Below are 25,541 nucleotides of genomic sequence, written 5' to 3' on the forward strand. Positions count from 1 at the left end.
GCCAGGGCTGCGAGGGCCGAGCCCTTGCACGAATTTTGTGCATCGGGCCTCTAGTGTAACTATAACGAAGAAGAATAGAAATGATAGAACACATCCCAGATACATTAAATTCTGTTGAAATAAGTTTAATAGCCAATAGAAGTTTTTTAAAATGACAAAATTCTCGTTTATGCTTCAACAGGTAAATGGTGGCGTTTTTTTTTTAAAAAATTATGTTTCGTGACTGCTAGTTTGTAACGAGTTTTTCATTTTGTAGTTTAATGTGAAAACTTGACTCTTTATACTGTTTTGTGCTTTAAATTACTCATTAACTGTGGGAAGGAATGTAACATTTGTCATAATCTAACAGCTACGAAGCAGAAGCTCAATTATCAGGAGCTCAGGTGCGCATATTTACATTGGACTGTAAGTTTCCACTGTTCATGAATATTCATTGTACTTGGTATTTACTCAGTAACACAGGCCTCAAGTCAATATTTTCTGAAATCTATATTTCACAAACTAATGGCATGTTGGCATACATATTTAAATATTTATTAAACCAATTCTAAACATCAGTTGTACTTGCTCCTAAATTGTGGGATATTGATATTTTTAAGAAACATTCCTTTTCATCTCCTCCCAGTGATGTATCTTGAAGGCTGGTTGTTATATGGAGAAATATGTGTCAGTAGGTTATTCTGTTTTGTTAAAGCTATTAGGTCAGAATTTGATTGCTTCTGATGAAATGCCACAGAAAGACTTCTGTGAACGTCAGCTCTATCTAGTGTGCTCTCTGCAATACAGTGGGGGTGGGCGCGAGTGTCCCAGGGTGATGAAGTCGGAAAGCAGGCCCCCGTTTGCATGGCTTCCACCCCGGGGTCCAGGGAACAGTTCACGTCTAGCGCCTTGTAATGCAGTGTGCCCTAATTTTCTGCAGCAAGATTTTGATGGAATGATAAAATTACGTTCTTTCTTTTATGAATTTACAGAGTTTCATAAACTGGTACCATTACAGTAGGATTTCCACTGAGTGGACTGAAATCTTTGCTTAAGTCGATGGGATGGTCTTAAAGTCGGGCAGAGATGTGCCGAGAGCTGGGCCTGGTTAGCTCCTTCCCATCCCACCCAGCTTCCCAGTCACAGGGACTTCGGAGAGGCAGTTTGGCAACTCATCCTACATCTTCAGCACTGTCCTGCTGAGAAGGTGGGCTCTCACCTGTGTTTGCTGATTTCCCTGGAATCGATTCTTTTTGCTTCTGGGCTCTTCATGTGATGAAATCAGGGCGTCCTGCCACAGAAGCTTCCATTTTGAATATATCCAGTGCTATGGGGCCATTTTTAAGAAGGTAAAAAACCGATCCCTTTGCTAGCTCACTGTTTGTTTTCAAGTTCTCATTATGTATCAGGTACCAGCAAAAAATTTTACATACATGATCTCTGGGTAAGCTCACCACATCTCAAGGAATTGGGCATTTTACATAATGCATTTTACATACATGATCTCAGTGTAACCTCACCATGTCGCAAAGAACCAGGCCCTTTTTTGAATTCTATTTACTGAAGAGGGATCTGAAGTTCAGAAATATCAATTTGCCCAGAGTTTGGTAGAGACCCTAATCTTTCTGATTCCAAAGCCCAAGTTCTTAACGATATTATAGAATGTCTCCCAACTCAGTGCTTAGGAACGTCTCTTTTCCCTGTGGCTGGTCCAGCCCCCGGGAATTCTGTTGGGGTTCTCTGTCCTGGGTCACAAACCACTCCAACGCTTGCTGACCTGAAACAATACCAGACAGTTATTTTGTTCCTGCACCTGCACGTAGGTCCGGCACTCTGAGTGGTGGCTCCTGGCTTGTTCACGTGGGGGGCCCACTTCTCAGGCGGTTGGCTGCTGTGCCTGCAGCGGTGCTGGCCGCTGCCTGCGAGCCCAGCTGGCACTGGTGGGGCTCCAGTTCCTCCCGCGGGGGTCTCTGTGGCTTCCACCCAGCACGCAGTCACCCCCAGCAGCACGTGTTCTGAGAGGCTGCGAACACTCTCTGACTAGCCTTGGAGAGAAGTCCCTTCCTCTGCTTTCTCTTGGTCAAGCCAGTCACTCAGCAGATTCAGATTCAAGGGACTCCATGTTTAATGGGCGGGGCCAGCGGCTCACTATCACCGTCTGTTACCTCAGTTACTCTGCCATCCTCTTAACTCCGGTTCCTCTTTCTGTAGTGCTTTATGGAGTTTATTCCCAACCCAGCAGTGACCTCTTTAAAATCAGTCTGTAAATCTCACGACCCTCCTCCGGTGAAAACCCTCCAGTGTCTTTCCACCTTCTTCAGCGTGAAACCTGAAGCCTTCGGGGGAAGGCATCCCCTTTGTGGTCAAGTCCCGCATCTCTGCTCTGAGCTTCCTCTCACCCAGCATCCTGCTCCTTGCTGTGGCTCCCTCCACCCCCCTCCCACCCCCAGCACCTTCCTGCCTCCGGGCATCGTGTTTGCGGGGCTGTGCTAGGCTTAGCACACTCTCGGGGGTTCTGCATGGCTCCCATGGCTTCTCAGGGAGCATTCTCTGCCATAGAACCTGGTAATTCCACTTCCATTGCCCAGAATTCCCCATCACTCTTACTCTGCTTTTCTCCTTTACGCTAAGTGACATATTACATATTTATTAGCTTGTTTATTGTGTGTCTCCACCCTTAGAATATAATCTCCATGAGGACAGGTGTGTTTTTGTTTTGTTCTGCTGTATCCCCAACACCTTGAACCTGGCACATAGTAGGTGTTTAGTAAATATTCTTGAATGCACAGAGGAACTTGATTTCAAAAGGTTTTGATTTTTCATGGCACAGATGTTTATGAAGTCTTTTAATTTGTGACCATAACTTACGGTCTCATGATGCTGTGGGGTCATCAGATCTGGCCTAGCACACAGCCATTCAGGATTAGGCCACACTGAGACGTGCTGGGTGGATCACTCTAACTTCCATCTCCTGTGTTTTCTTTCTGGAAACATTTCCTATCAGCAGGTGATTGTGCAGCTACTGCACCTGGGCTGGGCCAGTGACTGAGGACATAGTGGGGCAGATAACCAAGTCTGTGCCGTGTTGATGTCGTGGAGAGAGAGGAAGGTAGCCAATAGGTGTGCAGGTGCATCCAGCTCTGACTGAGCATTAGGTGCTGCCGGGGAAACCCACGGGGGCCGAGCAGCACAGGTGCGGCGCCGGCTTCAGGCGGGGCAGGGAGGGCGTCAGCAAGGTGGCTTCTGGTTCCTTTTAAGCTGCTAACTACAGGGATACGTGCATTAGCTAATATTTACTCAGCACCCACCACGGGCTAGATCCCATTCCCGGTTCCAGGGACTCGGCAAGACAGGGCAGACGAAGCCCGTTGTCCTGGAGCTTCCGTGCTAGTGTGAGAAGGTGTGTGTGTGTTCTAAATGCCATTTATGATCTAAAATTAAAGGACAGTCATCTTTTATAGCATGTCAGTCAGGGTTTGGTCAGGGAAACAACAACAGTGCTTGGTATTTCAACAGGGCTCTGCGATTCAGGAGAGTTGGTGTTGGAGATCTCAGAAAATAGCACTGGGGAGCAGCCTGCACTCTTGGGGGGCCATAGTGGGTCTTTGGGGTTCAACTCAGGAGGCTCAGAGAAGGACATGACTGACTGGGGACCCTGACCACAGAGGTGGCCCCGCAGTGCTGGTGCCACTGGACTGGCTGAGCTGGTCCTGGGAGCTGATTCTGGGAGCTGGGCCTGGGAGCTGTGGCCTGGACGCACTGCTGCCAGGGGCCACCCTGTGGGCCTCAGGACCCAGCAGCAGGAAGAAGCAGGCCCTCCTCCCTCCGCCTCCTAATCTTCCTCCCTTGGCCTTTGGCTGCTAAAGCACAGGAACCTGGGAGACGCTTTGCAGACTCCTAGCCCAGCTTCAGGGCGCTGGGCAGGGAAGGCAGGTGGAGCGGAGACCACGTTAGTAACAGAAGAGGTGGTGCTGGGCTGTGCTGTGCTGTGCTGTGCTGTGCTGTGCTGTGCGGTGCGGAGAGGCAGGCGGGCTGAGCGGAGCGGGCGAGGCTGTTGCAATGTAAAATCAGGACTCGGGGATCTCCTCTCTCAGAGGATGGCCAGTGTGCTTGGGCGGTCGTAGCTGAACTCCTGGCACTGGTGGCTTACACAGCAGAAACACATTTTCTCACAGTCTGCGAGGTTGGACATCCACGGTTAAGGTCCCAGCACGGTGGGTCGGGGTGAGAGCCCTCCTCCCGGCTGGCAGAAGGCCTGCTTTCTTGCTGTGTCCTCACATAGCAGATGGGGTGGGGAAGGTAGAGAGAAGAGGAGAGGGAGAGAGAGAATAGGAGCGAGGGAGGCAAGAGCTCTCTCTGGTGTTTCTTTTTATAAGGACACTAATCCCATCATGGGGCCCCACCCTTAGGACCTCATCTAAACCTAATCACCTCTCAAAATCCCCACCTATAGCTACCATTGCACTGGGGTTAGGGCTTCGACATGTGAACAGGGGGAGGGGGTAGGAGGGTGGCATTTAGTCAACAGCAGTAACAGTTCAGCAGATACTTGAAGGAGTTTTGGGAGCAGGTGTGAGGCTCTCTGTGGAAGGAGTGGTCCCCTGGCAAGAGTGTGCAAAGGCCCTGAGGCAGGAACCTGCTTAGCGTGTTCTAGGAATAAGGAGACCAGCGTGGCTGACACAGGCTTACACATGAAGTCACATGCTAGTAAACTTGAGCACTCAGGCTCCAGTCAGAAAATACTGGGTTTTCATCTCCCATCAGCCCCCTCTTGAACGAAGTGGTGGCCTTAGGTAAGTTAATGTGTCCTTTCCGGTCGTCGGTTTCCTGAAAACTATGCTCATGGTTCTGATAAGGGGGCACAGAATGTAAAAGTACTTGTACGGTGTCTGACATATAGTAAATGCTTAATAAAATTTTGGCTATGGTGCTAATAACAGTAGACCTGTATTACTAATTGGTCACCTGCTATTATTATTGCTGCTCCCGCTTCTCCTCCTCATTACTATGATGACTACAATGACTACTACTAATAATAATACTTAATACCTAGGGCAAGAAATCGCTTCTGATAAGTTTTTGGATTTTTATCATTCCAGTCCCTCAACCCCATGTAAAGATTTCTGAATTGTGCATCAGTAAATTTGGGGGTGTTTTCTCACACTCATTTTCAGTATTCGTGTTACCTGAAGCACGTGAGTGGCAGGTGTGGCGATATGGTTATTAAAACAAAAGTCAGTGCTTTCTCCTTGCAGAGTATCTGCTGGCAGGTGAGTGCCGATGGTAAGGAAGCCTGCGGGGTGGTGGCATTCTGCACTGAGAGTCCCCTGAGGACCTGGGACTTCACTTGGGCCTGGAGCCCGGCCGGCGCTCAGATCCTTCTCTCTCCATGGTGCTCCTTTCTGGCTGGTGGAGATGCTTGTCTTCCTTGTGCTCTTCGGTGGCACATAGTAGGTGTTTAGTAAATAGTTTTCTACAGCATGCAGGTTTTATATCTAAAGAGCAAAATAAGAGAGTAAGTGCTATGTGTTTTAAAGCTACCCATTTCGCCCTAAAATTTGATCAGGCCCGATTTTGTGAATTTTTTTTTTCTACTGCTGTTTATTTTGGTGAAAATGTCATAAATTGTCATTAGCTGGTGTTCATTTAAGGGTTTAGAAAAGCAGTTATTTCCTCTTAGATGTCTGTTTTCTGTTTTACCTGTATAAAACCAACTTCTACAAAATTTTGTGAAGTCACTAACTTTAAAAATGAATAGCTCTAATCTCTTACTATTCGTTTCAAATGTAACATGTGTTACATATTAATATGGGAAGAAGCTTTCTGGATTTCTCAGCCGGCTCACTGAAAGGCCTGGCCATGTTCTCAGTTGGGTAGAATGTTGTCCCCATGTGCTCAGGTTTCAGGTTAGATCCCCCGTCAGGGCACATACAAGAATCAACCAACGGATGCATAAAGAAGTGGAACAACAGATCAATGTTTTTTTCTCTCTCTCTCATAAATTAATAAATAATTTTTTTTGTAAAATAAATACCCTATTGTTTTTGTCTCTTTATTCTGGTTTTGTTTGGAGAAGCCAGGCCTATAGCAGGCCTCGTAGGCAGCCTCTGGATTTAGGAAAAACTTTGATTCTTTGTCCCCCTCTGGGAAAAAAATGTGTGTTTCCCAGAAGATGAGAGTGTAACTGCTGTGTAGACAGGTTAGGAGGCAGGTATCTGGTGCAGATGGTTGTAAGAGCTCCGGAGCCTCTATCACATCACCTGCTGGCAGGGAGCTAATGGCAGTCAGACCCACTGCCACGTCCAGGAAATAGATTGCCTCTCCCCTCTCCTCGCCCTTGACCAGCAGGCCCTGTTGACAGGGATGACAAATTAGATGAAACCCAGGAGAGAGACCCAGTGAGCAGTGTGTGATAGGACATTTAATTAATATATATCAAATAAAGCAAAACAAAAACAAAGAGAACCAGTCGGGGTTTTTTTCTTTTAAGAACAACAGGTTGTTCATATGTCACAACTGTGATGGCATTATCTTTTAAAGACTCAGTCTTGACATTTCGGTCTCTCATACAAAGTCATTGATTGAGCCCTGGCTGCATGGCTCAGTTGGTTGGAGCGTCATCCCCTAGATTTTGGGTTTGATTCCCCAGTTGGGGTGTATACAAGAGGAGCTGATGGATGTTTCTCTCTCACATTGATGTTTCTTTCTATCTCTCTTTCCCTCTCTCTCTCTTTCTCTCCCTCTCTTCCTGTCTCTCTAAAATCAATAAATATATCCTCTGATGATTTGATTCTTGATTCGATTTTGTTTGGACTCACTTTGTAGAGATGACAAATGTGTCATTTGCATTCTTGGGTTATGGAGAATTCTGGAGGCTTACACTGATCTGAATCTTAGAAGCCAATGAGCTCACCACCTGACATCTCTGAAGCAGGGCTTCTCTGAAAGCACCAATTTCTATTAAGTACAGGCATAGAATAATTATTGTTCTTAGTAACATAATAATAAAGATTTCCACTTGATTTTGCATTTTAAAAACTGGCCACTCGTTTTCTAATAATAGATTTAATACTTCATGTAGTATTCTAATGAAATAATTTTTTAAAGTGAGTGTGGGTGAAGACCAGGTTTTTAAATTGATTACATCACCACAGACTTCTATTCAGTGCTGTTCTCGTTTTCCAAGCATTAGTCATTTTCTCTCATTTCACCTCTGAAAGCTACCTAATTTGGCTTAACAGTCAAAGTGAAAAATAATAATTTATAGGACTCATCTATCTAGAAAGTGTAGTCTGTAACATAAAATGAACTGGAGTGTGGCAAGAGAAATATACTACATAATGAGAGACTATAATTGCTCACTGAGAAGTGAACTAATAGGAACGAAAGCAATAACAGTTCATCAACAGAGCCTACATCATGTGGCAATTGCTTCAAGTTCATACTGTTTTGGATTCTGACTTACAGTGACAGAGGTATTTGACAACCATTCGATAAGGCAATGGATGGTCCCAGGTTCGGGGAAGGCAGGCAGTAATTCACTTTTCTAAGAATGTGCTGATGTCATCATTTAAGGGGAAAAAACGTAAGTAGCTAATGAGCAATCTAGTCTCAAGAGTGAATTCAGCTGCCTGGGAACATCACCCTTAAGTGATGTTCAGACACTCAAGTTTTGGTCTTTGCTCATAAGATACTTTTTAAATGTTAGTTTTTGGTGCCAATAGAGCTTTTTCAGGGTGAATGCTGTATTTAAAAAAAAAGAGAGAGAGAGAAAGCACATGTTTAAAAATGGAAAAAATATCCAGTTTGTATACCCTTCACTCAGTAACCCTTTAACACTATACCGAACTATAACCCTAGAAATTCTCCTGTCCCTGCTGGTTTCTTTTATACTATAAAAGCAATAGTACTCAGTAAGGAAACATAAGTAGTACAGTAGTATAACTTTCCTTAGTGTATGCTTCATAGACACACCACACGACATTCGTGTTGTTTACTTTGGGCAGTGCATGTACACGAAGGGAACCAAAATTAAATCTACCCAGGGTTGAATGTTTGGCCAGATGCCTGAGAAGGTTTTAAGAACTACCATGCCCAGGCCAGCAGAGAACCAGTGTCTGTGTTAAATCAACACAAACTCCCTTTTTCTTGTATTCATCTTGACTTGTTCTTGTGATTACATTATCTTAGTGTTAGATGTAAATTGATTTCTCCCTTTGTATCCAGCCACATAGTGTTTGTTGAATAAGTATGTATCACAGCCATTCCTTCAGAAGGTAATCATGAAGAATCACATGATCACATGAAATTAGGGGACTTGAAATCCTCAAATTCGGGCAATGTATTCCAGCAAACAGTACAGGTAGATGCTAGTGCTTAATAACAAATGGTCAACTAAAGTTACAGTAATTACAGGATGTGTTGACTTTCTGATTTCTTATCAAATGATAACCCAAAGAATTGTGGTTGGGAGTTGTGCACATTTGCGTGAAAAGCTTTGAAAAATGGTGATTAAGAAGAGAAAATTTTATGATGATAGAGAAAAAAATGCCCCTTGGTAGCATCGAATGAGGCAATATATATGGAAAACCTGCACATTATGGTAGCAGTATAATAAATGGTTAATACTAGCTTCTTTTCTTTCTTTAGCAATGAGAGCGTGTGCTGGTGGTAATGCTGATAGCTAATGTTTATTGAATACATATTATGCTGAGGCTAAGCATGTTATGTGCATTGTTTTTACAATCCTTATACAACCTTATGAGGCAGGTGTTACTGTCACTCCCATTGTAGAGAGGAGGAACCAGTGCCTAAAATGTTCAACTTGGCCACAGTTGCACAGTTTGTAAACATCAGAGCTGGAATTTGAACTCAACGAGTCTGATTTTAGATTCTTATAATGATTTCATTCTGAGAGAAAGAACTCCAGAACCTTGCGATTTTTAGGAGAATAACAATATGGTCAGTAATTTCTGTTCTTGGGTCATGTACTGTATTGGGAGAACTAGTGGAGTCAGCTACTAAATTGGTGAAGAATGAATCATATCATGAACATGGAATATTCATGGAAATGTAACAGTTTCTCTATTAAATTATGACAGACTTGAAGACAGACTTTTCTGTTGGTCTTTGCATCTCTGTAGTTTGATATTATTTTTAACAGCTTTATTGACATATAATGCCCATTCCATAAAATTTAGAGTGCACAGTTCAGTATTTGTGTTATATTCCTGGGACAGTGCAACGACTGCAACTATCTAATTTCAGAACATGCTCATAACCCCCAAGAGAAGCTATGGACCCATTTAAAATCACTGTTGATTTTTTAAAATATATTTTTATTGATATCAGAGAAGAAGGGAGAGGGAGAGAAAGATAGAAACATCAATGATGAGAGATAATCACTGATTGGATGCCCTCTGCATGCCCCACACTCGGGATCGAGCCTGCAACCCGGGCACGTGCCCTGACCTCCTGGTGCATAAGTCGCTCAACCACTGAGCCATGCCAGCTGGTCCACTCTTGATTTTTTTAAGCTAAAGACAGAGAGCTGCCTTAGAAACATTCAACAATGGATTTACAGTCACCTAATTTGTGGAAACTTGATTTTCTTAATTAATTATAGCTTTTCACCAAAATAATTATTTAGGTTCATATGCTTTTGAAATTATCTAGTTGAAATCATTGGAATCAGTTTTATATAATCAATTACTGTCTTGAACTCAGAAAGAGTGGAAAGGATTACCTGTCCAACTGGAGAAGTCGGTCTGACCTATCGCCCCTTTATCATAGGCAGCCTGTAGTACTGGACACGGCATTGCTGGTTTCCCAAATTCCTTTCCGCACAAAAATGCTTCAAGATAACCCTCCTCAGAAGTTGATTGTTTTGTTTTTGTTTTTAAATATATTTTATTGATTATTTACAGAGAGGAAGGGAGAGGGATAGAGAGTTAGAAACATCGATTAGCTGCCTCCTGCACACCCTCAACTGAGGATGTGCCCACAACCATGGTACATGCCCTTGACCGGAATCGAACCTGGGACCCTTCAGTCTGCAGGCCGACACTCTATCCACTGAGCCAAACCAGTCAGGGCAAAGTTGATTGTTGATAAGCATGTCTCTCATGTTGGAGACTTTCATCTTTTTTTTCTTGAATGCTGAATGTTTGAAATGAATCAATGACAGCTTGAGAATTTTCACTTTCCTGTTTTCCATGAATACAGGGTGTTCATGAGTTTGTGGGTGTCAAGTTTTCCTCCCCACATAGCAGAGGAAGAGTGGTTAACAGTCAAGTGCAAGAGATTCCTTGACTTTCCTGGTCAGTGGATTCTGGCCTAATTCACCTCTTTATTCCAGTTGAGAGGTGGTGGGACAGCTCCTGAGAGCTCGGCCTCATCCTTCTTAGATGAGGACAGGTGATGACTTACTCACTCTCAGATGCAGAGCTGTAGAGACTCAGCTGCCCCTCCCCCCTAGTTTGTTCCCCCATTCCAGTATCTTCTTTGGGTACAGGAGCTTTCGCTGCTGTGGCAATGAAATCCTGGGTTCAAATCCTAGCTCTGCCACTTACCAGCTGAGTAATTTTGGGCAAGTCGCCTAATCTCTCTGCATGTTTTCTAATCTGTGAAGTGGGGGTAGGAAAGGTACCTACTTTATAGGCTTGTTACCAAGATTAAATGAGATAACAGATAAAGTATAAACGTTGGCCTAAATACAGATTTTTGTTATGAACAAAGTTTCAAATGCCCTAAATTTACCAAGTAATTTGCATCCTTGTAGGTGAGTCCATTTGTTATCTCATGACCATTCTGTGATATAATTGGGGCAATGGTTACTCTTTCTGTTTCACGGTAAGGACCTTGAGTACCTAAAAAAGAAACTGTCCAAGGTCAGTAGCATCATTAACTTGGTGCAGAGTTGAAACTGGAACCTGATTCTTCTTCTGCCAGTCCCTGCCTTTTGACTTGCTGCCTTTGTTCATCTTGGGGAGCTATTTGCTTGCCAAAGACTTTCACAGGAAAATATATACCCTGGCTTTGTATCATGACGTGATTCACTCAGCAGTCATTGGGCGGATCCCCTAGAAGGTAACGTGTTCAAGTGTCTTGTAATAACAAAGGACAGTTGGCCTCCAAGAAAAGGATGTGTGGCCAATTGGAACCGTTCCTATGGAACCACCTTGGCAGTTCACTTGGATCTGCCACTAAGAGCTGCTTTCTCTTCAACCCGAGTCGCAGTTGTTCAGAGAGAAGCTGAGCACCAGGTCAGACGCTTGCCACCTCTGATATCCAGGGCACTTTTCCGAATCATCAGCACAACGGAGCACATGCCAAGCCCGCCCCAATTTCAGGTGTGGTAGATGTGATTGGTGAATGAGATTTTGGTGCCTCCGTCACGTAGTGGTCCTCCGGGCAAGGTGGAACCCGAAAGGGTCACATGATCCCAAGCATGTGAGTTGTAGCTGCAGCGAAATAACTCTCTTTACACACCTGCTGTGGAGCAGCCTGGTAGTATTCCACTCACGACATACGTAACTACTGAGTATTCTGTGTGACTGACCAGGACACAAGGATAGGGCACTGTTCCTGACGTTGGCTATGAGGATTGGCGGTTTGGAGAGAGGGATGCCAAGTTAGTCAAAGTGGTGTTTCTCTAAAGCAGTGGTTCTCAACCTTCTGGCCCTTTAAGTACAGTTCCTCATGTTGTGACCCAGCCATACAATTATTTTCGTTGCTACTTCGTAACTGTAATGTTGCTACTGTTATGAATCATAATGTAAATATCTGATATGCAGATGGTCTTAGGCAATCCTGTGAAAGGGTCGTTTGACCGCCAAAGGGGTCGCGACCCACAGGTTGAGAACCGCTGCTCTAAAGGATCAATTTATGTTGCCTGTGGATTAGCCAGGGTTCTCCGGAGAAACAGGACCAAGAGGGTGTGTGCGCGCACATATGTAGAGAGAGAGCGATTGAGTGACTGAGTGAGTGAGTGCTTGATTACAGGAATTGGCTCCCATGGTTATGAAGGCCTAAGGCCCTACAGCAGTGATGGCGAACCTTTTGAGCTCGGTGTGTCAGCATTTTGAAAAACCCTATGTTAACTCTGGTGCCGTGTCACATATAGAAATTTTTTGATATTTGCAACCATAGTAAAACAAAGACTTATATTTTTGATATTTATTTTATATATTTAAATGCCATTTAACAAAGAAAAATCAACCAAAAAAATGAGTTCACGTGTCACCTCTGACACGCGTGTCATAGGTTCGCCATCACTGCCCTACAGTCTGCCTCGCTACTGGAGACGCAGGAGAGCCGATGGTGCAAGTCGTGATCTGAGACCGAAGGCCCAGACCCAGGAGCCAGGCAGCCTGAGGGCAGGAGCCTGGGCCTCAGCGCAGGCAGAGAGCGGAGCCCTCCTCTGCCTCTGTTCTGCGGAGGCCCCAACGGGTTGGCTGATGCCCATCCTCACCGGGTGGCTAAACGCCTCTCCGTGGACTTCATCTAATGTCTTCAGAAAACACTCTCACAGACACACTGAGAAAGAACGTGTTACTGGGTAACCAGGCATCTTGAACCCAGTCAGGCTGACACCTGAGGTGCACCTCCAGACCCGGTGCCAGGTCCTTGGGAGTGGAGGAGGGAGGCCATTAGCTGATCAGCGCGTTTGGAGCAGCAAAGAACAGCTTCAAAGCTTGGTTCCAGTGCCCCTGGGATTAGGCCCCCCTTCTTTGTTTCTTTTTGTTTTAATCAGTCATGCCCCTGTAGTTGCTTTTCCGTTTATAACAAGGCATCCATTCTGATTGGACACAGGCCCAGTAGATCCCGAGCCCTTTGAAAACAAGGACCTTACCTTCTCAGCTTTGTTCTGCTGGAAACACCACAGCTGGTGTATGTGTGCGCGCGCATGTGTGTGAGATGCTCAGCGACGCTGACAGTCTGAAGAACATTCATTCCTGTGGCCATCCTGCGTAACACAGCTGTTGCATCTGAGAGCAGCAGTGTTTTGGGTTTCACCGCCTCCCCATTGTCCCCCCTCCAGCCCCCACCCCCACACTCAGTTTGAGCCACAGAATATGTCCAGCCCTTCCTGTGGCTCCCTGACCACCTCGTCCAACTCTCTCCTGTGGTCACATTGAAGTGTGTTTTTCGCTCTTTAACATTTTCCTCTCATGCCTGGGTCTTCTCACATGTAGGTCCCTTTGATAAGAGCTCCGAGAACCTTCTGGAGTTTCTACGTCATCTCACTTGCTGATCTTTATTGTGATTACTTGCTTTTATCCTTCCCAAAGACGTTAAGCTTTCTCAGAGAGGGGCCTGCCTCTGTCTTGCTCACCCCCCACCACCTTACACAGTATGTGACACATACCTGATAGGCACTTGAGAAGTAGTGTTAGAAGAATAAGAGAGTAAGCATGCACTGGGAAGTGGGTAATTCTAAAGACCTTAACTCTTGCCAAGCATTAGGATACTGTTGTCTGAGGATTACTCAGCAGTTGCACCTAGTAAATGCTCAGTCGATAGTAGCTATTAATAATAGTATTGTTCTGTGTTCTTTCATGAGGAGATGCTTCCAACAGTCATATTAGGGCTGAGCCTCGTGCTCCCTCTATCTTTAGCTCTTCTCACCCTCGCCTTGAATGCCTTCCAAGTGTTCCTGTTATGCCTCACAATTATAGACAGTCAGTCCCAACCCCCCACCCCGCTTTGTAAATCCTCACCTGAGGATATGTTTCCATTGATTTTAAAGAGAAAGGAAGAGAGAGACAGAGTCACTGGCATCGATGTGAGAAACATCGATCAGCTGCCACCCCTACACGCCCCGACAGGGAATGGGAGCCGAGACGTTTCGGCGTGTGGGATGTTACTCCAACCAGCTGAGCCGCACGGGCCGGGGCCACATCCCCCTTCCCAAGGAAGGTGGATGTGAGAGGCACAAGCACGAAGCCAGGTGGACTTGTGTTAGCACTGGCACCTTCTCTAGGAGGAAAGGTCTGTGGGTCTCCCTCCTCAGTTCCCTATGGGCACTTCATGTTAACTAGCAGTAGTAACGACACCCAGGCTTCGGCAAAAGTGAGCGTGTTTTATTAAAAATCCAGGAAGATGACACGCAGGGCACATGCCCACGTTGAGGGCCGCAGAGAAAAGCCGCTCGTGTTTAGAGCCCCTGCCGTGCATAAGGCTGTGGTCGGTATCTGTGGGCGTATTGTTTCCAAATCTCTGTTTTGGGAATAAGGAGATTTACATCCTTATCTTGATTGATGACCCGGCTCCCTGAGAAAAAGGCACCTATTCGTGGAGAGGAGTTTGCGGGGCGCGTGCTATGAGGTTTGCACGTCTGGGAGGATGGAAAGAGGACGAGATCATGCATGACTTGGGAGCCAAGGAGTCCGGACTGTCCCTTTGGGGAAACGATTGCTTAGCTGTAGCGTGTATGGTCCCTCCTTTCTCTTTGGAAACAGCGAGGATTGAAGTAGTACACAGGCAGGAAGACTAGCCAGAGAACAGAACTTGGCCAGAATCCAAAGAATGATACAGGTTTGGCTTTGGGGATATCTCGCATGAATACAAAATAATACGTAATGTGGCTACGTCATAAGCATGGAGGCTTTTCTCCAGGAGCATATCTCCAAGAGTGTTGTTGAAGTTCACATCCCAGTTTCCAAGGCAACCAAATCAAAGCCAGATGAACATCAACCACTTGTTTGTTTCGGATGCTGACTTACATGCTGGACACTGATGGGGTCTGCATCGCTGGGGCCTGATTGGACGTTTGCACAGAACCCTGAGCTGTAGGTATTTTTATTATTTCCACTTTTACCTGTCCGTGAGGAAACTGAGACTGAGAAAATTTAGTAACCTAAATTCTTCACAGAGGTTAGTAGTGGAGTTGGACTTGGAAACTAGGTTTATCCAGCTCCACAGCCGAAGCCCCCCCACTCTGCGCTGTTTTCCCGAGAGGCAGAGCCGAGCTGGCACGGTGCTCACCGTGGCGTTGGGAGGAGCGAGGTGACAAGGCCGCGTTTGAGATGCTGCTTGAGCATTCAGTCCAATAGCGAGTAGCTGGTTTTCTTTGTAATTTCTAAAACCCTTATAACTGTGTTAAGGAGAAAGTCTCTGTTGGCACTAACAGGAATCCCACACCTCCCTAATGTTTGTCAGTTCCCTTTGTCCTAAGAGAATGCAGTTCTCAGGCTCAGCGCCTCAGGCTCTAGGCAAAGTGGAATAGCTTTATTTTATTGTTATTGTATTTCTCTTTAGTTGCTATTTGTGGCAGGCCAAAACGGACTCTCCACTTCACCTAATGCTAAGTGTTTCCTTACAAAAAAATGATAAGCAGTGGAATTCACCCTTCAGTGTCCAGTTCTGGGGTGTGTTTTTAGAAATGACAGCCCTTCAGCCTCCATGGCGCTCAGGACACAGCACAGCCGCCTCCCAGGCCCCTCTTGCTGCCCCTTCAAGGTCACCTGCAGCCCACAGCTGGCAGCACGTTTACCGCCACCCCCAGGCTCTCTCAGCGTGCAGCCTCTTGAGTCTGGCTTTTCTTTCCCTTAGCTCGCTGTATTCGAGGTTCGCCGTGTGGTGTGCGGCTTCCATTTGCTGAGTGGTGTTTGTGTAGGGATGCACCATTCACCAACGGGAGGACATTTAGGTTGTTTTTCAGTTTTGAGTGATTATGCATAAAGTTGCTATAAACTTTTGTATGCAGGCTTTTGTGTAAACTTAAGTTTTCATTTTTCTAGGGTAAACATCTAGGAGTGTGATTGTTGGGTCATTTGGTAAAATGATGTTTAACTTTTTAGCAAACTGCCAATTTTTTTCCCCAGTGGCTGTACCATTTTGAATTTTTGCCAACATGTATATATGGGAGTTCCAGTTACCCCATATTTTTGCTAGCATTTGGTATCTGTAAGACTTTTTCAAAATCCACACTGCCCAGGCTGGTGTGGCTCAGTTGTCGGGTGTTGTCCCGTGCACCGAAAGTGTGCCCTTTGGGTTCCCAGTCAGGTCACATGCCTGGACTGTGGGCTCCATCCCCAGTAGGGAGCATGCAGGAGGCAGCCGATATATGTTTCTCTCTCACATGGATGTTTCTCCCTCTCCCTTCCTCTCTCTTTAAAAATCAATTAAAAAAAAATCCATACGAATAGGTGTGTGGCAGTTAAGTGTTTCCTTTTTTACATGAATGTATCTGTTTTAAAAAGCAGCTTGTTTTGAAGGGGGAGTATTGAGTAAATACGACTGCCGGTCCTGAGATACGGCAGAAGTTGTCTGAGTGGGTAACTGAGTGAACGCCATGTTCTACTTGCTTCCTCTCCATCAATAAAGGATGAACAGCCCGGGGCTCTCCTGGGTATCTGACCAATTCCAGGCAACACAAGCACTTGTTTTATTAGAGAAAATGTTGACTTTTTATTCACCTGGAGACAGCCGAGGTAACCATCATTGTTGAAGGCTATTGTTAGATTTTGATCAGCAGGACCCAGATGAATGAAGCATCTGGAGATATTAGTGAGTGTTAGCAATTTAATCTTAGTAGGGTAACGGCTCCTCTACTAGCAGCAGTCTGGCCTTGACACGGTTTGGTCAGGCACTTGCCTGGAAACGAGGTGGTGTCAGACGTGTGGCTGTAGGCATGACGTGCCATTGTCTCACCTCAGGAGGTTTTTGTTTCCTGACCTGGATATTTCAAGAGAATTTCTAGAAGAAGAGAGCAGATGAGCCCTGTACCTGGTTTCCGTTCTGTGGCCGTGGTTGTAGAGTTGGATGACAAGGAAGGTCACGTCTGGTTTCCTCTCCGTATGTCATTCAGTCACTCCCGTATTCATGGGCACTCGGATGTTTGGTTTGGGAGGCTGCTTTTGTTGTTGGTCTTATTGTTGTTTTCTGCAGACAGTGCTGTCACAAATATCTAAGGAGGCTTTTCCTAAGAGACCATAGTCAGTAGGAACCAAATAGAATTTTTAGCACAAAGCAGAGTTAGCCTAGACCCGTGGTTGGCAAACTGCGGCTTGCGAGCCACATGCGGCTCTTTGGACCCTTGAGTGTGGCTCTTCCTAAGCCTTAGGAGTAACCTAATTAAGTTAATAACAATGTACCTACCTATATAGTTTAAGTTTAAAAAATTTGGCTCTCAAAAGAAATTTCAATCGTTGTACTGTTGATATTTGGCTCTGTTGACTAATGAGTTTGCCGACCACTGGCCTAGACCATTTTTCAATGCATCGAAGAGTTTTTAAAAGGAAGGTTTTCCTGTGTGCGTAGGAGATGTCTGCTGTGTAATGCAAGTGTGGTCCTTGCTGTTATTCTGAGAGCGAAACGCTTTGGCGGCAACGGACCAGACACAGTGCAGTGCGGGCAGCCCAGATGCTCTTAGGGTTTCGAGCTGTGCTGGCCAACCCGGTTGCCCCTGGCCACGTGTGCTCTTTAGATGTAAAGTTCTTAAAGTTCAGGTCCACGGTCACACTGGCACTTACCCATGGCCACGTGTGGCTAGCGGCTGCCATGTTAGAGGCGCAGACAGGGACCGTTGCTATTGTGGCGGAAAGTCCCACTGGGCAGCGATGGTTTGGAATGAGGGAAGCCACAGTCGGAATGTCTGCGCTCAGGTCATCATGCTGCCCAGCCTCTTGTCCTGTGACCTTGGGCAGGGGACTCCTCTGACTCTCGGCTTCCTCACCGGTACAAGGAGCATAAAGGAACCCTTACCTTGTATTCTGTCTGTCTTGTGAAGATTTGATACAATAGACCTGATTCATTGCTACCACCTCGCCTGAGACATGAGGAAGCATCCAATAAAGGGAAGTTCTTTTCCTAGTGCTCGGTAGTCTTTCTGCTTTTGCAAGTGGGAGGTGGGCACTGTGTTTATTTAAAGCTAATAACAACCAGATACCATTGGGCCGGTGTCTAGCTAGATGAGCAGAAGGCAGTGTTGTAGGCCGCAGAAAACCCGTTTGTCAGCCTGGTGATTTTTTTTTTTTTAAATATGCTGTCCCTGAGAAACATGATAGAATTTGTTTTACTTCTCTCCTGCCAGGAAGTAACCCTTCTGGCTTTGTTAGAAGCATGGTTTGCAATAATTGTACCCACCCCAGATGGCTCCCGAAAACCCTTTGAAATGCCATCTGCCAGGCGTGTGTCCAGCAGCAGCCTGTCATTCTGCTGGAAGAAAAGAGGAGGCGGAGTCCCTGCCCGCCCTTTCTCCCGCGTCACTGAATGGGGCCTGGTCCTGCTGGCCCAGACCCAGGCGGTTACTCAGGGGGTGACAGGGAGGACACCTCCTGCTGCCGGCAGAGTGGGAAGGTTTTGTCTGGGTGATAAACCCTGAAGGTTTTGTGGGTGGAGACTGCCCCACCGTGCACTCCCTCCCTCTGGCTCAGCATATTTATTTACATGAGGGAAAGGGAACCTGCTAGTTTCATTTTTCCTCTAAAATGTGGCATTTGTCAAGTTTGTCATTTTTGAGTCCTTTCAGGAAATGAAGACCCATGGGTGATTGTTGTCTTTAACGTAAATCTGACAAGTTGTCTCTGAAAACATGGTTGAAAGAAATGGCAAAGATAAGAGAGCTGCAGGAGGAAAAACAACCACCACATTGTCTGGGTTGGGGAGACTTTAAAAATCCAAGGAATCTTTTGTTTGGTTTTATTTATGCTCATCTTGGGTGGGGGTGGGGTGGGCGGATGGCTTAAATTAATGGCAACATACAGAACATATTTGGGACAGATCCTTTCACAGCAAGTTTCAAAGAGATTCTATTCTTACGCTGCCTGGAATTTCCCACGATGATGTCGGCTGTTCGTGTTTTCCAAGTAGCTGGCTGAGCAACTTTCTCTTGGCTCCAACATCGCACCCTCATCCTGTGCTGACTGCTGCCTCGTAGTCCCCACTGAGGACCGTGCTTCTCTCCCAGTTACTACGTCACAGGGTGCTCGTGCTCAACCCAGGCTTCTCGGCTTCTTCGTCTCACACTCTCTCCCTAGATTAGCTCTTTCGGTCTCTTGCCTTTCAGTATCACTCCCAAGTTTCTGTCCCGACCTTCAGTCTGATATTGAGGTTTATATAACCAACTGTCCACACTCTCCACCTAGGTGTCTAATAAGCATCTCCAACTTTATCTAAGAGTAAACGCTTAAATTCTTTTTCCCTAAAAATCATTTCCCCATCTTCTTGATTTCCATTAATGGCACCACCCATTCGCCCAGGTCAAAAAATTAGATGCTGGTCTTTATTCTGTTTTTCTTACACACTTCATCTGTTGCTGGTGGAAGTGTGGGGGGCAGGGGCCCTCCCAACCTGTTGCTCAGGGGAGGGGAATTCTTGCAATATTCTGAGGAAAGAATTTTCCAAGACTCGCACGGCAGGATGAGTGATTTTTATTTGCGTAGATTTAATCCCCGAGTTTCCAAAATCCCATTTCCCTTTGTCCAGTCATAGAAGAGTGCGCTCGTGCACTGCTGGTGGGAATGCAAACTGGTGCAGCCACTATGGAAGACAGTATGGAGCTTCCTCAAAAAACTAAAAATGGAACTCCCATTTGACCCTGTGATCCCACTTCTAGGAATATATCCCAAGAAACCAGAAACACCAATCAGAAAGGATATATGCACCCATATGTTCATAGCAGCACAATTCACCATAGCTAAGATCTGGAAACAGCCTAAGTGCCCATCAGTAGATGAATGGATTAGAAAACTGTGGTACATCTACACAATGGAATACTATGCTGCTGTAAAAAAGAAGGAACTCTTACCATTTGCAACGGCATGGATGGAACTGAGAGCATTATGCTAAGTGAAATAAGCCAGTCAATGAAGGAAAAATACCACATGATCTCGCTCATTCATGAATAATAAAGACCATTATAAACTTATGAACAAAAATAGATACAGAGGCAGAGCTGCCTCAAACAGACTGTCAAACTGCAGCGGGAAGGCCGGGGAGGGTAGGGGGGCAGGAGGTGGGGGTAAGAGATCAACTGAAGGACTTATATGCATGCATATAAGCATAACCAATGGACATAAGATACGGGGGGGGTAGGGGAGGCCAGGGGATTGTCAAGGGTGGGGGGAAAAAGGAGACATATGTAATACCCTTTGTAATACTTTAAGCAATAAAAAAAATAAAAATAAAAATAATTAATTAATTAATTAATTTTTTTTAAAAAAAAGAAGAGTGCAGCTGGGGCTTCAGTAAGGATAAAATCAACGTTGTGTCCAGAGTTTCTGTTCCGTATCGGAGCAGTGTCCATCCTGCATCAGACTAGCTTAGCTGTGCTCCCTGCTGCGGTCCATCAGCCCATTGCCTACAGGCCCACATGGCTATGGAGGAATCATGGGTGAATGCAAGGGAGCAGGAGCCAAGGACCCCACGAGCCACTGGTGCATGAATTTGTGCACTGGGCCTCTAGTTTAATTAATAAATGGAATGTAAGAATCTATATAATGGTAAATGTATAAATCATTTGAACTCTAAGATTTTATTAACTCATTTCATAGTAACAATAACTATATTATTGTTTATAAACTATAATATCTGCTAATGATCATTGAGCTAAGTCCTCTAAAAGGATCATCCCATGCAGTAAACACAATACACCTATGGTGGGGGTACTATTGTGATCACCACTTTGTGGATGAAGAAACTGAAAAATAACAGAAGCTAAGGAACTTGCCCAACACCACAACCTGGGGAGCTAGACCATGAGCCCATTGCTCACTCCAGACCCCTGCTTGTCAACACCATGTGATATTCTTGGTGTTTCTGGGTGCCTGCTGTGGGCCTGACATGAGATATACATTGAAAAGTTGTGAGCTCCCTCAAGGGATTGTCATTGTATGCCAGGGGAGCCAGAAATGGAACCAACTAGGAAACAGTACAAGAGTGGACTTCTGGACACTCCACAAGCAGGCTGCTCTACCAGACAGCGCAGCATGCTGGGTGATAAGCAAAGATTTGTAATATAATCATCCTATGGAAAATTCGCAGTATTAAAACACTCGGATTTCAGATATTAGGAAAAGTGGGCTCATATAAAAATGCACTTATCTTGAGTAAAATAGGCAGACATGTTGGTTTTTTTAACTGAAGGACATTCTGGATAGCACTGTAGGCGTGTGGATATGGTCAGTCACATGTGATCAGAGAATGCACTGTGCTGGGAACATGCGAGCCACCAGGTGCATGCAGTTGGTTATTTAGTGGTTTTCACATTCCTAGGACTAGGGGATAATCCTGCTCATGGTATAGGAAAACACTGGTCTGCTAAGCAGTGTGGGTGACAGTGCCTTTCAAAATGAGCTATGTCAGCTACATCCCCTAACTTGAAGGTGGGAGCCTAAATCATGTGATTTGCTTTTTTTGGTTTTCCATAATATTTAATATGGTTTCCTGGTACACACTGCATAATTGCATCTTGGTTTATTTTCTTTTCCTGGCTTATGTCTAAACCACACATCTCCACGTTGCTTTCATTGAGCTTCCACTAAGATGATAGGCCCACAGCCAGCACCTGAGCTGGTGACTCGTATGCACTAGGGGCTCGATATGGTTATTTCATAAGAGGCATTGGTCTATTTGTTAATTGTGAGAATAACCAGCTTAAATCAGGGGGAGACTTTTTTAGCAAAATGCAGTTTCCTTTCCCTCTAGTCGGAACTGTGGATGGCCTCTTTTTACCCAACATATTAATTACATGGAGAGCAGCGCATTATTCTGTCCCTGGGAGATATCCAGGCGCAGGTCCTGGGCAATCGGGTTTCCCCAGGGTTGTGTTTATGTGGTGGGTGCCGTTTTCTGCAAAGGGCTCATTACATTGGAACTTGCCGGATGTACTGAGGAACACAAGAATCTCAAGGCCTGTGATAAAAATATAAACCCCGGAGGCTTTGAGCTTAAGGTGGATAACGTTTTAGTAGTTACCAGAATCCTCAAAGCTGCTGATTATGGACCCTTTCTGTATAGAATCCAGCTCACCTTCTTCATTCACTGCATTTTTAAAAGGATGAACTCTCCCTGGGCTACCTGGCTGTGCCTGCTTCTCTCCGCTCCTGTCTGCGAGTCCCAGGCGCAGGTGGGTGGAGGTGGGGACGCTCCTCTTAGAAAGAAGTTGTCTTCACCAGGTCCCTGTCTGGGCAGATCAGTCTGGAAGTCTCAGTACACCGGCTGACTGAACAGGTTATTTTAATTACACCTGGATGTGGCGCTTCCTGTTCTAGTTGAGTGATGGTTTCTTGTGCCTTTGTCTTGTCTGCTGCAGGCACAACCCGCTCTCCCAGGGAAGGAGAAGTGCCCGGCGTGGACTACAACTTCCTGACTGTGAAGGAGTTCCTGGACCTCGAGCAGAGCGGGACTCTCCTGGAGGTCGGCACCTATGAAGGTGAGCTGCCCCCGGCAGCGAGGACACCTCCCCCAGCCCCCAGGGGACCCAGGGCTTCGGGGCAGAAGGGCTGTGTGCACTAGTGAGGTCTGCACACCAGAGGAGATTGCAGGTCGCCCTGCTGTGAATAATAAGATACGTGGACTAGGCTTTGTGTAGCTCTTTAAAAGTAGTTCGTTTTTGTGGTATTTTCTCCTTCTACAAGTTTTCCGATTTAATTTATTAATTTAAATCTGTGTGTTTTGTTTATCAATATGGGCATGTGTGGTATTAGCAGGAAGGGGAAGAAGACTTGATCAGTCACAAAATGGGACCTTTAGGGAGTGTTGTTTTCATCTCGACGGAAAGGAATGGAATGCCATTTTTACCACTAATTAATTTTAATGTGTTTTTCAGGTAGATAATACATTTACATGGTTCATAAAGAAAAATATTTACAATGTTCATTAACTAATCTCTTCCATATACCGGTTACCACCTGCCTAATTTTCATTTCTTTTTCCTTCCAATACTACGACTAATGTTCTTAGTTTCTGATTACTGTTATGAAATTTCTTTATTTAAATATGTGTGTGTGTGCAATACATGTGTGTGTTTTATGTGTGTGTTCTTATTTCTTCCCTGTTTTACACAACAGGTAGTATATAATGCATGCATGCAACTTTATTCAACAGTGTGTCTTACAATCTTTGCAGTTCAGTAACAGAGCACTTCTTGTTTTTTAAGTGGCTGTATGCTCTCTTTGTGTGGGCATACTATAACTATTTAACTAGCTCCCTTTGATAAATATTTTTAATATTTCAGAATACTATTACATTGAATAGTGTGGAGATAAATCAGTTCACACAAGTGGAATCATGTCTATAGGATGAGATACCACGAGTGAGATTGCAAGGTCAAAACCAAATGTGGGGGAAAATTAAACTTACATTTTCTGAAAGCAATATTACAGCTTGATTGCTCTTCTGAGTGTTACTGTTTGAGACAGGAGGATATAATATGCTATTAACTAGGTCGAATTAATTTGGTCAAATTATTATGGTGTATCTTTATGAACTCTGAACATTTGGATTTATTGGACAATTACTGGGGCATTTTCAAGATTAGACTTAAAAACAAAGGGTAAGTACGAAGCTGACTTTTGTTAGGGACATTGTGGCTTTTCTGTGAGAGTAGCCTTTGTGAGTCTGGGTGCTGATCCTGCCTTTATATTCTTTGTACCTGCTGCTCATTTCCAAATTGTGAGCATACATTGGACAGTGTTTAGATGATTGTCAAATCCCTGATTGTGAACTCAGGAATGTTTCCTTTGAGTATTGCTAATGATCAGTTGTCTTACTTTCCTGGTGGTTTGGGGCTGGGAGAGGAATCTCAGAAAGCCTGAAGCAAGAAGGGTTCATTAAGGACTCGGAGTGAGGCGAGGGCGGGAGAAGTGCCGGAGCTTCTTCAACATGCTGTCTTAGGGATGTGAGTCTAGTTAAAAATTCAAGGCTGAGGACAGAGCAAATGTGAATCCGCCTTGGTTAGCAGCAAGGAATAGTCCTTTTCTGAAATCAGTCCTTATGCCCTCCTAGGGAGCTAGAGCCCCCTAAAATAAAAACTAGAAACATCCATTTACATTTCTGGAGAGGTTAAGGGTGAGAGAGTGGTTGTGCAAAGCCAAAGAGTGTTGAGTTGAAAGGGAAAGGCATGTGGGTTTGACAACTGGTCTGGAAAAAAGGGAAAATAAACTCATTTTATTGAGGTGTTTCTGTTGCGGGTCCATAGGTGGAATCACTGTGTTTTCCCATTTAATTTGACTGCTTGGCAGAGGTCGCTGTTACCACCACGCTGTGGAGGGGATGCTGAGGGCAGGTAGCTCCTAGGACCTCCTCCGAGGCTGTGCCTTTGGAAGGTTGTACAGCTGGTTCCAGAATACTAGAGCCAGGGACCAACCCAGCTCAGTGTGACTTCCACACCCCACATCTTTCCTGGAAACCTCAAAAGGAATATCCTAGATATAACTGAAAAATTGTTAGCATGACCTGCTGGTATGTGGCAACAGAGAAAGGTTTTTCAAAAAATATCTGATCACCTCACGACCTGGTCTTTCTGTGAATGTTGCTTAGCTGTTTTGGAGTTGAAATTTTCTTCTCCATTTTTAAGGCATTTGACGGCAGTGTTCTTTAGTGTTTGACCTTTTGGCTGTATAATTTCCTTACCAGGCGAGATGGCTCATCATTTTTGGAACTGACTGGAGTCCATGATGTTGACTCTTATAAGCTGAAAGCACCACACAGTTTTTATTAAACGCCAGGTGGTGTGATAAGAACGGGGCTGGATAGATTCTTGAGAGCTCCCTCTGCCTTTGCGCCCCCTGGCCCACCCCTCGTGGTGGCTGCTGTCTGCTGGATGTGCAGGCGCTGGCTGCGCTGTGGTTCTGCTGAGTCTGACTCTCAGCCCCTCAGTGGCTGAGCTCTGTGCCCTCCTGTGAGTTGCCTCATGCTCACATCTCCACTTCTCTTTGGAAAAATGAGGATAATAACCATGCCTCCTCATAGGTAGGATGAAATGAGATGCTAATTGGAAAGGCTGAGCATGGTGTCTGACACATGTAAGTTCTCCATCAGCATCGGCCCTGATACTGTTTATTTACACACATGACTGGTCCTAGATGGCCACCTCCGTGAACCAGTAGGTTTGCTGGTAAAACCACTTTACTCCCTTCCCAGGCGCTCACCATCGCTTTCCCTGCTCAAACTGCTTTTCTCTCAGCTTGTCCTGGTTCCAGAGAGGAAAACTGTACTGCAACAACACAGGACACTTTACCGTTCATAAGTAAGAGTAATAAGTGTACATGATGGAATACTTCCTGTAGTAAAGAACTTAAACATGTTTAAGTCCAGGTTGCTTCCCTTCCTCCCTGTCGGTAACCACGGTTACAGATTCTAGTACAAAGTTTCAGCGAACTCACACATGAATGTCATATGCATGTGTATTCTTGTTCATTTCACTCTATTCTTGCCCTTCACACTTAGGTATTTTGGAGATCTTTCCACATTACCCCATACCGTGCCACTTTATTCTTTATAAATGCTGCACAGTGTCCCAGTGTATGAATATACGTAATTATTTTAACCAGTCGCCCTGCGGTAGATGGACACTTAGGTGTTTTTGTACACAGTGTGACAGTGAGCATCCCTGC

The 25,541-nt window shown here is 45.1% G+C and overlaps 1 protein-coding gene across 7 annotated transcripts in view; it reads left to right on the forward strand.

The window, feature by feature from the left end:
* Positions 1 to 25,541, forward strand: part of MAGI1 (membrane associated guanylate kinase, WW and PDZ domain containing 1) — a 535,490-nt gene that overhangs the window by 413,633 nt on the left and 96,316 nt on the right. For all 7 annotated transcript variants that reach the window (XM_006089030.3, XM_023754043.1, XM_023754044.1 and 4 more), the window contains exon 3: positions 22,238 to 22,357. In XM_006089030.3, the coding sequence (XP_006089092.1) occupies positions 22,238 to 22,357 (120 nt within the window). The remainder of the gene's footprint in view (positions 1 to 22,237; positions 22,358 to 25,541) is intronic.

Source organism: Myotis lucifugus, unplaced genomic scaffold (genome assembly GCF_000147115.1).
Source record: "Myotis lucifugus unplaced genomic scaffold, Myoluc2.0 scaffold_55, whole genome shotgun sequence".
NCBI classification, from domain to species: Eukaryota; Metazoa; Chordata; class Mammalia; order Chiroptera; family Vespertilionidae; genus Myotis; species Myotis lucifugus.